General features: G+C 35.4%; 1 protein-coding gene and 1 pseudogene across 1 annotated transcript; both read left to right on the top strand.

The window, feature by feature from the left end:
* The first annotated feature begins 469 nt into the window (after positions 1 to 469).
* On the top strand, positions 470 to 16,907 carry LOC149426492 (NFU1 iron-sulfur cluster scaffold homolog, mitochondrial-like). Its single transcript, XM_089637166.1, has 5 exons — positions 470 to 612; positions 1,188 to 1,423; positions 6,243 to 6,428; positions 12,066 to 12,253; positions 16,660 to 16,907. The coding sequence occupies exons 1-5, from the start codon at positions 545 to 547 to the stop codon at positions 16,783 to 16,785; spliced, it is 804 nt and encodes a 267-aa protein (XP_089493292.1). The 5' UTR covers positions 470 to 544; the 3' UTR covers positions 16,786 to 16,907.
* LOC149426493 (uncharacterized) lies at positions 6,635 to 8,853 on the top strand (annotated as a pseudogene).
* Positions 16,908 to 16,995: the final 88 nt, after the last annotated feature.

Below are 16,995 nucleotides of genomic sequence, written 5' to 3'. Positions count from 1 at the left end.
CTTTTATAATTAAGTCAAATTTTAATGGCCCTTTTTTAAATTGTACTAATAAATATTGAGAAAAGTTGATAGGATCTTTTGATTAATTTTTGTGAACGTACCTACCATAAATAAACCAATCACGTACCTACTTATGAGTATTTTTTAATATTGTTTCGTTGGTACAACCGTAGGGTGAAATGTCGACCATAATCGACAACTTCAAACATTTACAAGACATAATCAACCCTACGGACGAAAATAAGTATTATTCTGGATACTTCGACAGCCAGGAGAAATACGCTGCGTATTTCTTCAAGACTTCAAACAAATTATTCAAAATCAAGTTGATTGTTGCCAGCCTTCGTGTACACTCGGCAAACTTCGTAGTTCCGAGCCGCTTTGAGCCTTCGTGTTCACTCGGCAAACTTCGTAGCTCCGCCCCCAATCCTCCAGCAATGTGAGAACAGGCGCACCCGACAACTTCGTGTTTATTTTTGACAGATAAGAAGAGGGCTTCTGACATTTGATTAATTTCCTCGATACGCAATAGTTAAAAATCAAAATGTTTCGTCAGTTTACCCAGAAATCTCTTAAGCTATGTGAATTTACTATTGCGAATCAACTTTTAAAGTTTGTTATCGATATGATTATATTCAACGTCAAATATATAAATGATATTAGACTTTTCCATTATGATTGCATCAAACATTGCATCTTTTTTTAAATTTATAATCTTCATCTTGTAATATTTACCCTAACATTATTTTCATTAATACCCGCTTTTATTAAACCCTATTTTCAACAAAAAATCTCAGTTTTGGTCGGTTATCTTGTCGAACTCCGCTGCATGCAAAGGCTCTTTAAAAAACAACACACGATTTTAACTTAAATATCTAATGGAGACAACTATTTAATTCGGGGGTTTAAGTAAATATTCTCAAAATAGAATTTTAGGGTTTGGTTTGGGTTATTTTAAAAATGTATGCGTGTTTCATAACCTTCAAACTTAACTTTGATTGAAATAATGGAAGTTTAATTCATCTTTTACCATTTCCCACCACATAAATAGTTATTTCTTTTAGTGCTATTTATATATATTTAGGGTGTAGCGGAATTCGATAAGTCTATTTTTTGGTTTTTTACTGTATCATTCGTATCTATATTGAATTATTAGTTATCTTTAATAAGCATATCATTTTTTGCAGGATTAAAAATGTTCACAGTGTATGCAAAAATACAAATACCTTCTCCAATATGGGCATAATAAAAACCAATCGAAACCGAGGCAATCTGTTTGCTATTCATCGCAGGTCGATGTTTATCCAAACGCAGGATACACCCAATCCAAACAGTCTAAAGTTTCTTCCTGGCACTGCCGTCTTAGAGCCCGGACACACCATGGACTTTCCCAACGGAACAGCTGCCTTCTGTAGTCCCCTCGGTAAGCCAGAGCTCCCTACAGAACGTATCTTGTGAGAACACTACCATACTCCAATAGAGATGCATCCTTACGTCCACCCAGGTGCGGACCAAATTTATCTAGTTTATTATGAAAAAACACTTAAAATCTTAATAAAAAATCGAAATTCTTGTTTTCCCGGGCAGAGCTCTTATGTACATTATCATGGAGCATTCGAAAGGAATGTACATCGTAACTTTGGAGGATTAGGACCACAGAGGCCTAACTACAAAAACTGGTGTTTTGAGTTCAGCTTGGTTTCAGTAATGCCACAATTATTAGTGAACGAAGCTCTATATACAGCCGTTTAAGAGATACAGTTGGGCAATCTTTATTTGCGTTTATCTCAAAACAATGTTTTTGTAGATAGGTCCCTGTGATCCTAAACCCCCGACTTGCTTCTTATAATATTGATGGATGACAGTAACTATTCTTCTATAATTGACGGGGCCTTTACAATCTATGTAAATAAAAATGTAAATGTTTGTTTGTTCAAAATCTTAAATCTCCGAAAGTTTTTCAGGAATTGCTTTGACATTTTGACACAACTTTGCATTGGAATATGCATGTGTTTTTATGTATATACCTATATTATATAGATTTCACCTGTGACTGGTATAAACATGCTTTTTAAAAAAAACAGCGCCTTCTGTTGGACAAACATACCTTTTTTGAAAAAACAGCACCATCTGTTGGACGTAAAAGGAAAAATGTGTTTCTGATAGACTAAGCCACAGCAACGCATGGCGTGGTACAGCTAGTACAATATATTTATATATGTAGTATCAATAAGCACCTACGTCGATGATTCAGATGCGTAATGTTTTAATGTTATTCGTCCATTAATAAATATGTTGAATCGAAATAAAAACGTTAGTTAACACACTTTAATCGGGAAGGGTTAACCCGTGAAGGGAAGGGTTTAACCCGTTTGGTCGATTGATGCTTAACGTCGGGAAGGGTATTTCTACCTTCTGCGTCCGCCTCATTTCAATGGCAGAAAAGAAGAAATTATCCAATGTTTTTATATGAATATTATATACCAATCTCTTTGTAAAGGTCCCAACTATATGTACATAATTATCAAATTGCAATGCAAGTCTTTTTTTTGTATTTATCTTGGAGTCTTTTGTGTACATCGATATTTCAACTAAAATAACCTATATTATTGAACATCTGAAACTTGCGTTTGAAGATCAACGAAATAAGTAATTTAGATAACATATTCTGTTATTCTAATAATTCAATTCCTGGAATGAGGGTTTTTATGACCATGAAACCCGAAACAAATCTCTCTATCTCTGTTCCGCACCCACTCAACTCCTAGGTGCGAGCGAGCGGAGAGTGTCAAGCCCATATAACAAAGCAGGTATCGGCAAACACAGTTAGGCGGACCATAATAAATATTTACAAGTGCACGACAGTTTTTAAAAAGAAAATTATCCTACGGTTGTGTTCCGAGGAGATAATATCTATATTTGCTTTATTAAACCTTTCAAAATGGATTCTGAAAATTACGAAAGTGATGACGAAATCTTCGCAGATAATTTATCTGCTTGTTCTAGTAATCATTTGCCTGAATTCCATAGTGAAAGTGAAGAATCTAGTGGAAGTGAAGAAATTCCTTGTAGGAGAAGAATGTCAGTGATGCCATTACAGTTCAGTGATTCTGAAGAAAGTGATATGGAGGAAGAACAATGAAATATTAGATGAACAATTTTTAGACGTGAACTGTAACTGATTATATAAAGGTGATTAGAAACTTAAACCTAATAGTGTATGGTGAAAAACAATAAAGAATATTACGTGAGCAATACGAGAAGCATTCTACGCTAAGTGATTATTTTAAATTTCATTTTAAAAAATAACTAATATTATTAGCACGTTCCGATGGTTTTGGTCCGCTGTACCGTGCGAGGGGCAATTGCACACGTGGTATTTGAATGGGTAATAATGTGTTACTCTGACGATACTAGAGATGTGGCAATTGTTTTTGTTTTTATAATGATTTGGGCTTGGCGAAAATATAATAATTTGTAATTTTATAAAATTGAAACCTAGTTTATACTTAAAAAATTGAACCCTAATGACCCAACAATGACTTTGTTTTTGATTTATTAAGTTGCATTAGAAAGAATACTTGGTTTTCGGCTAGAAATTTTATAGCTTGGGTATGCTGAGTTAGTATGTAGAAAATTTTATTAAAATATTTCCATTATTTTCGATATAGCGATTTAAAACAAATTAAAGGAATTCACGCGGGACCTTTATTTTCGCCTGTTTTCAGCGGTCTGCCGGCGAAAAAATAACCCGATCAAAGTGTGTTAATACAAGAATTTTATTTGTCTATGTGCGCATAAATACGAAATAATTAAGAATATAAGGACACATTAAATGGTATGGAAATAAAATTTAATTACATTTTACAAATCATAAACAAATAATTCTTTAAATAACATTTTCTTAATATCTTCTGTCCTTTTCGTTTTAGTACGAGACGTGGGAGAAGGAGATTTTTATGAGCGGCTTTTCAGATTATCGTCGACGAATACATACATACTATTTAGTCACCAAGTAATGTTAAATTGTTTTCATACTCTTATTTTCTTTTATTTTTGTCGCATGTAAACTAATAATAGTAATAAATCTGCCTTATTTAAATGATTACTTACTTTTACCTTTACAGAGGGTGTATCAGCACATATCTAAAGGATTTTAACCAGTGATTCCTGAGCATATTTGGATTAGAAAACAGATGTCATTTTGCTGTCTGATGATATTTTTTTCAATTAAATACAAAATAATATGTTTCTATCACACATTCCCCCTGGTCATACTGCTACATAAGCTCTCTCTCTCCACTGTTACCGTGCTGCTGGAACAAGACGGAGTGCGTATCACGTGACCCGCTAGGCTGTACCCAACTACTCAGTTGTGATGTGTGATAGAAACTTTTAAAAAAAATTGTATTTAACACACTTCGGCTGGGAAACATAGTTCTACCCGTTCGGTCGATTGATGCTTAAGGCCGGGAAGGGTAGTTCTACCTTTTGTGCCGGCTTCATTTCAATGGCAGAAAAGACGGAATTATTCAGTGTTCTTACATGAATATTATATACCAATCTCTTTGTAAAGGTCCCAACTGTATGTACATAATTATCGAATCGTAATGCAAGTCTTTTTTTAAATTTATTTTCGTGCCTTCGCGTACATCTGTATTTCAACAAATGGATAGTATTTTATTTGTTAGTGAAACAATTTAATTCCTGGAATGAGGGTTTTTATGACCGTGAAACCCGATTCGAATCTCTTTCTCCGTTCCGCACCCACTCAACTCACATGTGCAAGCGAGCAAAAGATGTCGGGCGTATTTAAAGAAAGCAGGTGTGAGCAAATACCGATAGGCGGAACGTAATAAACATATTACAAGTTTAACTGAGTTGCTTTCAAAAATTTAAAAAATTTGCACGGGGCCTTTATTTTCACCCGGTTTCGGCATAGCTCCAGCGCAAAAAATACCCGGCCGAAATGTGTTAATAGAAAAAAATATCATTAGATATGACATCTACATACTTTACTCCAAATATGCTCAGGAAGCGCTAGTTAATATCCTTCAGGTATATGCTGTTACACCCCGAATAAAGGTAAAAGTAAGTAATCATTTAAATAAGGCAGATCTTGTACTATTATTAGTTTACATGTGACAAAAATAAGAGTATGAATTCAATTTAACATTGCTTGGTGACTAAATAGTATGTAGTTTTGGGGATCTGGTAAGAAGACGAATTCTAGCAGCGGCTTTATTGAGGTAGTCGCATTACACAGTCCAAATAGAGTATCCAGAGTAGTCACAGTTGTTGCTTACGATGTCGTCATGGTAGTTGATGTGCATCACATGTAGGTCACTTCACGGTGGTATGTGAATCCGTGGTCCATGATCACGGCGACGAAGTCGGTGGATCGACACCGCGTCGGTGGAGACCGAACTTGCAAGTGGTGTTCATCACTGGTGAAGACCATGGATCTTTCCAGTGTGAAGTAAGCCAAAGGTACGATGGACCTGGTTGGCTGATGATAGGCTCGAACCGCAAGCTTGACTGGGTACGCTTGTAGCTACCTGTGGCTGGATGTGGGGGGCTAGTAGTAGTGGCCGCCCGTCATCAGTTGTAGCTGAACACTTGAATGGGTCTGACTCTAGGTAGGTTGGCGGCTTTGCTATTATTCTAGCGAAGTTGGTGCAGCGTACATTCGCTGTCTTACTTATAGGTTCCAATGTGATGCACATTGCATTATTGAATTTCTAGAACCTACTAGTAACTACCGCTACATAGTTGTAAAAAGACTGTAGGAGGTGTTTGATAGCGTGAGAAGGACCTTCAACTAGCTTAATTATGACTCTTTTTTCTAATAATCTTTTTATTTATTATTATTATACATTTTATTATCAATTTGTCTTTATATTATCTCCATATCTTTATATATATATATATACATACATAATGTATGTCAAATTTCGACATAACGTAATACGGGCATGTGTCTAATCCGGTAGTCGATAGTTGTGTAAAATAATTTGTACCAAAACATATTAATGAATAAATAAAAAACTTTTAAAACTATGATTATTTGTCTCTTTAATCTATAATAATATTCATTCAGCTCCGTTCTGTAATAAACATCACCAATTTTTTTTTTGCTTTAGTTTAGAAGCCTTTTAATATCTTCAATTCAGTGATGACATTAGTTTCTGTATTTAGTTCTCAATCAAATAACTTCTACTTTATCTTTTTCTCGTTTGCAGGCAAGATGTTATTCCGCATTGAAGGGGTAAAGTCGGTGTTCTTTGGTTCCGACTTCATCACTATCACGAAGCAGGATGAGGACGTGGATTGGAAAATACTTAAACCCGAAGTCTTCGCTACGATAATGGACTTCTTTGCCAGCGGTCTACCAGTTTTAACTGATGCCACACCATCCAGTGACACTCGTGAGATTATTTTGTTTGTCGAAGTTAGGTTTGAGGTGTAAACTTATCCGAATGGAGGTGTTTAGAAAAGGGGAGGGGATTTGGAGTTGAATATGAAAAAATATATATAATATTTATTAATCAACAACACGCAGACTGACAGCACCAAATAAATTTCCTTGAAACAAATTAGTTATTATGTATTTTATATTAGAAAATAATATGCTATGTTAGACCCCTCAGGTCTCTGGCCTGGTTTCGTAAAAAGGTTTGGTGAAAAACTTCAGTCTTTCATCAAAGTTTTGAATTAGCCGCTAAAAATTATAATCTTTTTTTTACGCATTCTTAAGAGCTAGTTCAGACACGGCGGATTCCGCGCGGATGCAAACCGCGCGGATCTTAATAATATGGCATCCTACTAGAACGTTCATACAATACCGCGCGAACCACGCATCCGCGCGGTAGCCGCCACTCGACCGCCAGAAAATGAATTCGCGCGGACGCCGCGCGGATCTATTTCTATGACGTGCCATCGGCGCGTTCAGTTGCTTCGTGAAATCCGCGCGTATCGGTCGTGTTACAATGGATCGCTTCGACACCGAATTATTCATTGACGAAGTGGAAAAACGACCAGCTTTGTGGGACATCCAGTGCGCAGAGTATTCTAATAAAATTTTCAAAAATGGAGCTTGGCAGGAGCTAGTGGAATTTTTCGGTGAAAACGAGGATTCATTAGAAAAAAAGGCACTTTTTGGTTAGTAATTTTTTATTTATTTTACATGTTAAGTTAAGTAGTTTACATTCTTTGTGATAGATACCAACTTATACGTAAGATTATATTTTTGTGTCTTGCCATTCTACACGACCCTCATTTACAAAGTAATTAGCATATCTATCTCTAATGTTTAAAGATGACGGTGTACCTCTTCCTGCATGTAATCTATTAAGATTACTCATTGGCGCAGTGTATAAAGTATCTTCATACTGCATACCTCTTTTTCTAACAAAATTGTGTAGCACGCAACTTGCCTTTATTATGTCTTCGGCAAAGTCTATGTTAACGTTTATAGGCCTATGAAAAATACACCACCTGTTTGCTAAAATCCCAAAAGGTGCACTCAATATTACGTCGGGCTCTAGATAACCTATAGTTAAAAATTCTTTTTTCATATGTTAACCCTTTTCCTGGATAGGGTCGCATTAAATTTTCCGATAAACCAAACGCTTCATCGCCAACTATAACATATGGTAATGGTGTAGGATCTGTGTTAGATATTGGTGTAGGTTAATCTTTATAAAATACTGAATTTTTAAATATTGCAGAATCACTACTTTTTCCATACGATCCAATGTCAATAAAAGTAAAGCAATAGTTAGCATCACAAAGTGCCAGCAGCACTATAGAAAAAAAGTTTTTGTAATTATAATACAAAGATCCAGAATCTTTAGGCATTGTAATCCTTATATGCTTGCCATCGATGGCACCTATGCAATTCGGGAAATTTGCAGACTTTTCAAAGTCTATAGCTATTTTCTTCCACGTGTCTTCACTTGGTTCGGGCATGAGCTTTTTGGCGATTGTTTTCCACAAAGCTTGACATACTTCACGGACAATTCCCGTAATTGTAGATTTGCCAAGACGAAAGTTGTAATGAAGTTCTCCAAAGGAACAACCAGTACCCAGATATCTGAAACAATAAAATAACAACACAAATTTATAAGACTAAACAATTCCTTAACGATAGTGATAATTTTTTCAGGTGTATCATTGCAAAAAAAGTGGAAGAACATACGTGATGCTTACAATAAGGAATTCAAGAAAGGAAAATCAATTCCTTCTGGTTCAGGTGCATGTAAAGGTTCAAAATACATGTATTTTGAACGGCTTTCTTTTCTTCAAAAGTCGGTAGAAAACAAAGAAACAACAACAAACATAGAAGAAGCGAAAACTGAGGAAAGTGAAGACATTAACAAAGACCAAAACAATTTTGTCAACGCACGTGAAATACGCTCCCTGCCCAATAAAAGAAAGAAAATTAAAATGGCATCAGAAGATCGATTGGCTAGCATATTAGAAGAGAGTATTCAGTCACGAGATAAAATACAGAGACAAATCAATGATAATATTTCTAATCAAGATGATGATAAGCTTTTTTGTTTATCGCTGTACAAGGAACTAAAAAAAGTTCCAGAAAACAAGCGTTTGGCTACCAAAATCGAATTGCTCAAGGTAATAGAGAAGGGACAGATATTACCATCGCCGGTTCGTATAATAAATCAACAAAACATGCCTAATACAGGATTTTTGCAGAGTCAACAGTACTCGAACCCACTAGGATATTTTACTGGATATACAATCCCACCAGCGTCTCCATCTCCTTCATCAAGCATTAGCACCGACTCACAGTCTTCTATCATACAAAATATATATGCTGATATTATGTAAAAATAAAGACCTTACCTTAAAGTTATCACGAGTTTTTCTTCTTTTGACACGCTCGACCTCATATGGGTATCAGAAAACGCAATTTGTTCACTGATCGTTTCAAGTAATTCATCAAACGAATTTGTAGACATTCTTAAATAGTTAAAAAATTTAGGCTCAAAATTCCTCAACTTTGGGTATAAAGTCATAAACTGACCATGAGTGAGCCGATCACGCAAAATTGGATGCACCCAATACTTTCGTTTTTTTTTTTTTTTTAGGAGTAAGTACACACATATTGCTTCTTCGACTCATCGACCATTACTGAAATTACATTCGACCATTACTGAAATGAAGCGGCCGTCACCCTGTCACCCTACCCCACTCCTCACGCTCACCGCGCGTGTCTGAACACTTTCAATCCGCGCGGATGGGAACCTCGCGGTTTGCATCCGCGCGGAATCCGCCGTGTCTGAACTAACGCTAAAAGATAGGATTTCGTGGTTCCAAATGATAAAAATCAATATCATTTATTGATTTGACCTTGAACCTCTCAAAATTTTTGCCTGCAACGTTTTATTTGTGCGCGCTTTTATTGATATTTTATTTTTGGGTTATTTTTTTATAAGGATATACTCTTACTTCCAAATGTTGTTTCTGAAAACATATAAAAGAGAGTTTTAATATTTCTAATTTACTAGCGATCACCCAAATATTTAGGCAAGTATTTAACATTTTCAAAATCTGTATTACAAAATACGAAATGTTTTCACGACAAACTTTTGTCTGTCGAGAAAATCAGCTGCCCAAAATTGCAAGTATTTTTATTATATGTAATGAAAATCGACAGCATTTATTTGTTTGGCCTTGCAGATATAAAATTTTCGCCTGCGTTCTATAATGACTGTTTTGTTAAAAAATACAGTTTTCGACACCACCGACTGCAAAGTTAACCATGTCAAGCTATATGTACCATATCCCCTGCGGCCTGCGAACAAATTGAACATGTGTAAATTGACCTTCCGGTTAAAAAGATTGATCATCACTAACATATACATTACAATACTTGATAAAGCGACATTTGTTTTTAACTAACCTAGTAGAGGCAAAATGAATGTACAAGTTCGACATTCGTTGCTATTGCTGTGCTTCGTACTGAATATGAGCACCATCTTCAATACTGCAAATGTAGGTGTCCGGCCCTTAGGGGTTAATAGATGTCCAAAAGAATGAATGTACAAGTTCGACACTGCTATTGCTGTGCTTCGTACTGAATATGAGCACCATCTTCAATACTGCAAATGTAGGTGTCCGGCCCTTAGGGGTTAATAGATGTCCAAAAGAATGAATGTACAAGTTCGACACTGCTATTGCTGTGCTTCGTACTGAATATGAGCACCATCTTCAATACTGCAAATGTAGGTGTCCGGCCCTTAGGAGTTAATAGATGTCCAAAAGAATGAATGTACAAGTTCGACACTGCTATTGCTGTGCTTCGTACTGAATATGAGCACCATCTTCAATACTGCAAATGTAGGTGTCCGGCCCTTAGGGGTTAATAGATGTCCAAAAGAATGAATGTACAAGTTCGACACTGCTATTGCTGTGCTTCGTACTGAATATGAGCACCATCTTCAATACTGCAAATGTAGGTGTCCGGCCCTTAGGAGTTAATAGATGTCCAAAAGAATGTTGATTTGCTGTGACCCAAATATTACATCAAGTAAACTTTTCAGTTTTAAAAATTATTCATCTGTGTACTTTCACTTTTTGAATTTTATTTCATATTCATTTTTCGTTAAATATTGAAATGTAGACATTTTTAATATATTATACCTGCATAATTACATTACTTTAACACTATTAAAAAAATTGTTTTTTTCCTGGTATCATAAGAAGTTCAAATCCATGTGACCTGTGATGTCACTAGTCAAAAAGCCTACGATCATCTCTTTACTAATATTATTGTATTGAACCAAAGTGCAAAAATGCATCCTTTACTACCAAAGATATTAGAAGAACGAGATGTGCTATGCGCAGTTCGTACTGAGTGGAATTGTTTTGCCGAGTGTCGCCGGTTTTGTTCACCAATACTACTGCACACCTTCGCTTGCGCTAAGGTATCCGCACTAATACATAGAACAGATTTCTGTGCGTACACGTCCCGATACCGTTCAAAGTACCCTAATTAGGTAGTACTCCGCCTACGGTCCGGCGGCCAACATAGCATATCTCGTTCTTCTAATATCTTTGTTTACTACACTTGGTAAATAGTTTACCGCTATTTAAAAACTTACAACATTTTCATCGGGTCCTAATGTGAATGTGGACGAAGGTTGCCAGTGCATATGTTCTCAAATACCCACAAGAGTTGAAGAGATGTTCAAATTCCCCACATATCCTGTAAGTTCCTTTACCTCCAAAAGCATTTATTTTTTATCATTTTCAGATTTTCTCTTTCGTTCAGGATTTAAAAATAAACTCTTTTTTTTTTAATTTGCTGCGATAGAAAACGAAATATAGTAAGTTCTCACACTTATTTTTCAATACTGTTAGATAGTCAAAAAAATGCCCAGAATCCCCGCATTTTCCCCATAAAAAGGTTCTCCACGCAAAAAACCTAATTCTTGAAAAATCTCCCGAGAGAAATTATTCTCAAGAAATTCCCCGCAATTTAGGGAATTCTCCACAAATTGGCATCCCTGATATGGATATTGTAGACCATAGATATATTACTCACATAGACTGGTTGTGATGAATTAGCAGATACAGTTGTACCAAACAAACGGTGTGTTTTGATGTGATGGTATTTTATTAGTTTTTAAACGAAGATTTATAAATTCTACATATAATTATATTTAATAAAAGTAATACATTTTTCACTGAAGTTCTTTACTGCCAATATTATCAATTTCGAATATCACATATTTCCCATGCTGTGACCGAGTTCGTGTTTGCGGGACGTTTTCTATGGCCCGGCCTATTATATCTCTGCACTCAAGAGGCATTGTGCCCATATATCAGTATACCGCAACTAACGGGTTAAAGTCAATAGTAAATTACTTAATACTAATCTTATTGCGGAGTCATTTTCTCATTGCTGATGAAGCCGGCTCCTCTGCTCCCCACAGTCCTGCTCTGCAGAGAACTGCGGATACCGACATTCCTAGCCCCTGTGATATTCTACCAGTCCAATACATACACAATAATATATCACGCTTATTTCTTTTCAGAATTCAATGAAGACGATGATGAAACTGTTCAAATGATCAAAGAACTTCTGGATACCCGGATCCGTCCCACGGTTCAGGAAGACGGTGGGGATTGTCTCTTTGTTTCCTTCAAGGATGGACTTCTCAAACTTAAGATGCAAGGATCATGCAGTTCTTGTCCTAGCTCTATTTCTACATTGAAAAATGGAGTAAGTCTTATGTTATGTATCTTCAATAATGTCACTATCACTCCCTCATCTTCTTTTACACATGTACATAATGCGCGGTGACCTGATAAATCATCAAAATGATAATTCATCACATCTTTAAAAAGTTATATAAAGTCATGGAAAGTGATAAAACAAAAACTTTATTAACTGGGTTAAGTAGGTTAGGTTAGGTTAGATTACGTTAGGTTGAAAAAAAAAATTTTTCATCGTTTTAATGGCTTTACATCACTTTTTAAAAGTGTGTTGAATAGTCACTGCGTTGAGTTAGCATGGAACCATAATGCGCATCTACATTACATTATCCCATAGGGGCCGACGAGAAACTTAAATAATGTCGCTATTACTCTCTCATCTTCTTTTACACATGTACTAGGGTGTCCCAAAAAAATTAAAGTTGTTATTTTTGAACGCATACCCTCTAATTTTGTTTTAATAATGACAAAACACTTATAAAAAAAATTTCGTTTACTTTGGACAACTGCAACCCGTGCCGACTTGCATCGAAAGATGTCAGTACTTGTACATTAAGACGCCAGCGAGCAAACGTGTTGATGAGCTTGTAGTAACTTGCTATTTTGTTAGTAAACGAAAATCATTCGTTCAGGCAAGATGTTGTTAGATTTACGCACTTCTAAAAAGAGTATATTTTTAATAGGAGTCGTAAAACACCAAATATCGGGTTCTAAACTGCCATCTAATGGACAAGTTCTTGAAGTTTTGTTCTACAATATCCGGAAAGTGAATTTAACTGTCAATATATACCAAATATAGCCATAGTTGGTTTTTTAAGGCTGTGTTTGAAGTAAAAATCAGTCAAGTGACTACAAGCCCTGACATTCCACTCTTCAAAAAGTTTCGAGATAACTGTAAAAATGTTGATCCCGATAAAATTCAGTGCTACAGAGAAAATCTCAAATTGCACCTAACCGCTTCCGAAATCAATGATTTGCTTGACTTTTACCGTACTGCACTGACAACAAAAATACTTTTAGATGACTATTGAGAGTTTTAGAGCTCTGTGTGATAGTTTTAGGAGGAGATACAGCGAGAAAATTTAAGATTCGGCATCCAGGTGCTCGATGGATGGCAAAGGCGCTTTATTCCTTGAAAATATCATAAATTTGTGCGCAATTTAAAATAACCGGTAAGGATAAGGCGGCACTTTTAGACGTTTGCCTGTTCATAGTAACATCCTATGTCAAGCCATGGTTACAATGTATTATAGCAGTTAAAGCACCTTACCAGGACTTGTGCTTTTTGAAATCGATGAAGGCTTAGGAAAAAATTGATGAAAACATCTCAATGGCAGCTTTATTTCTGTAAGCAGTTATGGTATTTGACCGATGAAGGATCTATTTTATCGCTTTTTGACGACGCTGTGGATCAAACAACTAAAATAAAAATGCTCGAAATATCAAAAAAAATAATTTATCAACCCATGACAGACGTTACATCCCATCGAAGGAAGATCTTGATGGTAAATTGTATGGTAAGTTTATTAAGTAGTTTAAATTATGTTTTGTATTGAGGTTTTTGTTCATATCATAATTTAGTGACTTTTGGTTCAGAGAAAAATATTTACGACTTCATTTCAGTTAAGAGCAAGTATTTGTTTGATCGTCTGAACACAGACGCCAGTTTTCTTAACGAATTCCCTACGATGTGGTCAAATAATGCTTCGTATCAAGAAGTCAGAAAGAAGGTGTCGCCGCTGAGGGTAGTGAATGATACAGCTGAAAGAACTGTTAAGTAAATGCAAGATTTTCATGGCTTAATCTCACGGTCAAAGAGGAACAAAAATATTTTTTGTTACGATGCGTTCAGGAACACCGGAAGATTTATCCTGACTGTAAAAAACAAACTATGAAGAAAAAATTTAATCAATAAACCATTTTTAAATATAAAATACTACATAATTGAACATTTGTGCAATTTTAAATTTTATTTATCCGACAAAAATGAAAGTTGAAAATCCTTCCATATTAACTCTGTACCATATGTTTGGCATCAAGTCGGCACGGGTAGCCGGTGTTTATTCAAAATAATATTTATTATATGAGTTATTGGGATCAAATGGAATAAAATAAGAGGGTATGCATATTTAAATTCATGAAAAAAAAATTCTTCCTTATGTCCTGGGACACCCTAACATGTACATTACATTAACCCATAGGGGCCGACGAGAAACTTAAATAATGTCGCTATTACTCTCTCATCTTCTTTTACACATGTACATTACATTAACCCATAGGGGCCGACGAGAAACTTAAATAATGTCGCTATTACTCTCTCATCTTCTTTTACACATGTACATTACATTAACCCATAGGGGCCGACGAGAAACTTAAATAATGTCGCTATTACTCTCTCATCTTCTTTTACACATGTACATTACATTAACCCATAGGGGCTGACGAGAAACTTAAATAATGTCGCTATCACTCTCTCATCTTCTTTTACACATGTACATTACATTAACCCATAGGGGCCGACGAGAAACTTAAATAATGTCGCTATTACTCTCTCATCTTCTTTTACACATGTACATTACATTAACCCATAGGGGCCGACGAGAAACTTAAATAATGTCGCTATTACTCTCTCATCTTCTTTTACACATGTACATTACATTAACCCATAGGGGCCGACGAGAAACTTAAATAATGTCGCTATTACTCTCTCATCTTCTTTTACACATGTACATTACATTAACCCATAGGGGCTGACGAGAAACTTAAATAATGTCGCTATCACTCTCTCATCTTCTTTTACACATGTACATTACATTAACCCATAGGGGCCGACGAGAAACTTAAATAATGTCGCTATTACTCTCTCATCTTCTTTTACACGTGTACATTACATTAACCCATAGGGGCCGACGAGAAACTTAAATAATGTCGCTATTACTCTCTCATCTTCTTTTACACATGTACATTACATTAACCCATAGGGGCCGACGAGAAACTTAAATAATGTCGCTATTACTCTCTCATCTTCTTTTACACGTGTACATTACATTAACCCATAGGGGCCGACGAGAAACTTAAATAATGTCGCTATTACTCTCTCATCTTCTTTTACACATGTACATTACATTAACCCATAGGGGCCGACGAGAAACTTAAATAATGTCACTATTACTCTCTCATCTTCTTTTACACATGTACATTACATTAACCCATAGGGGCCGACGAGAAACTTAAATAATGTCGCTATTACTCTCTCATCTTCTTTTACACATGTACATTACATTAACCCATAGGGGCCGACGAGAAACTTAAATAATGTCGCTATTACTCTCTCATCTTCTTTTACACATGTACATTACATTAACCCATAGGGGCTGACGAGAAACTTAAATAATGTCGCTATTACTCTATCATCTTCTTTTACACATGTACATTACATTAACCCATAGGGGCCGACGAGAAACTTAAATAATGTCGCTATTACTCTCTCATCTTCTTTTACACATGTACATTACATTAACCCATAGGGGCCGACGAGAAACTTAAATAATGTCGCTATTACTCTCTCATCTTCTTTTACACATGTACATTACATTAACCCATAGGGGCCGGCGAGAAACTTAAATAATGTCGCTATTACTCTCTCATCTTCTTTTACACATGTACATTACATTTACCCATAGGGGCCGACGAGAAACTTCAATAATGTCACTATCACTCTCTCATCTTCTTTTACACATGTACATTACATTTACCCATAGGGGCCGACGAGAAACTTCAATAATGTCACTACATATCACTCTCTCATCTTTTTTACACATATACATATTACACATCTACATTTCATTAACCTAAAGGAGCCGACGAGAAACATCAATAAATAAAAAATATTTTTGTTGACGCTAACAAGTAGACAATACAATAAATACATGTATTTATGACAGTAATGCACAACTTTATCAACAAGAGGTGCCGTTTTGCCTATTTTTCAAGCAGGCCGCAATCGACGGGTAGATTTTTTTGCTGTTTATAAATGTTAGTATGTTGATGTTTCACTTTGGGAGAATTTATCATTTTCTATTACACATAAAGCAGATAAATATATTGATTTTTGAAAATCTAAATTAGTCATTTCGTATACACTTACATAGAGAATAAGTATGAAATAAACCATTTGGGGTAAATATTTCTGTTTGAGAAAACATTCCTCCGTTGCAGTGCTTCCGTGCATGGGCACTATTCTTCAACACTGCAAATGCAGTGGTCCCGCCCCTAGGGGTTAAAAAAATTAAACCTTTTTCTGATATTTCTAATTATTTATTTATACTTGTTTTTACAGATGTTTTTATTTACATGAGAACAATGCAAAAATTATACTTATTATCAACTAATAACATTAAAAAATATTTTCAGGTGCAAAATATGATGCAGTTCTATATTCCCGAGGTTTTGTCGGTGGAACAAGTAGAAGATGAGGCGGAAAAGTTGGCTGATAAAGTATTGAAAGATTTTGAAAAGAAACACAACATCAAAGAATAAAGAATCTAGTCGTAGCAGAATAAATTAAAAAATACTCTTGGAATACAAAAAATGTAGAAAAATAAAATTATTATTTTTAAATTGTATGTATAAAAAGTAAAAATATAGAATTGGATTATAAATATTTGAAAGATATTGAAAAACCAAGCCCTTAACCCTTTCACTGCAGGAAACTCACCTATGAGTTACACTATGCATGCCCTCTCTGCG

The sequence above is a fragment of the Hesperophylax consimilis genome, chromosome 1, assembly GCF_061612785.1.
Source record: "Hesperophylax consimilis isolate HC1 chromosome 1, BYU_Hcon_1.0, whole genome shotgun sequence".
NCBI lineage: Eukaryota > Metazoa > Arthropoda > Insecta > Trichoptera > Limnephilidae > Hesperophylax > Hesperophylax consimilis.
The sequence above is the reverse complement of the archived record's forward strand: the minus strand, read 5'-3'. Positions and strand labels throughout refer to the sequence as shown.

What these genes read in the sequence shown, in the direction of transcription:
- LOC149426492 (XM_089637166.1), top strand. Translation starts at nt 545, where the DNA reads ATGTTTCGTCAGTTTACCCAGAAATCTCTTAAGCTATGTGAATTTACT. An exon ending in CACACCATCCAGTGACACTC is followed by an intron (nt 6,429 to 12,065) that starts GTGAGATTATTT and finishes ATTTCTTTTCAG; the next exon opens with AATTCAATGAAGACGATGAT. An exon ending in TTTCTACATTGAAAAATGGA is followed by an intron (nt 12,254 to 16,659) that starts GTAAGTCTTATG and finishes AAATATTTTCAG; the next exon opens with GTGCAAAATATGATGCAGTT.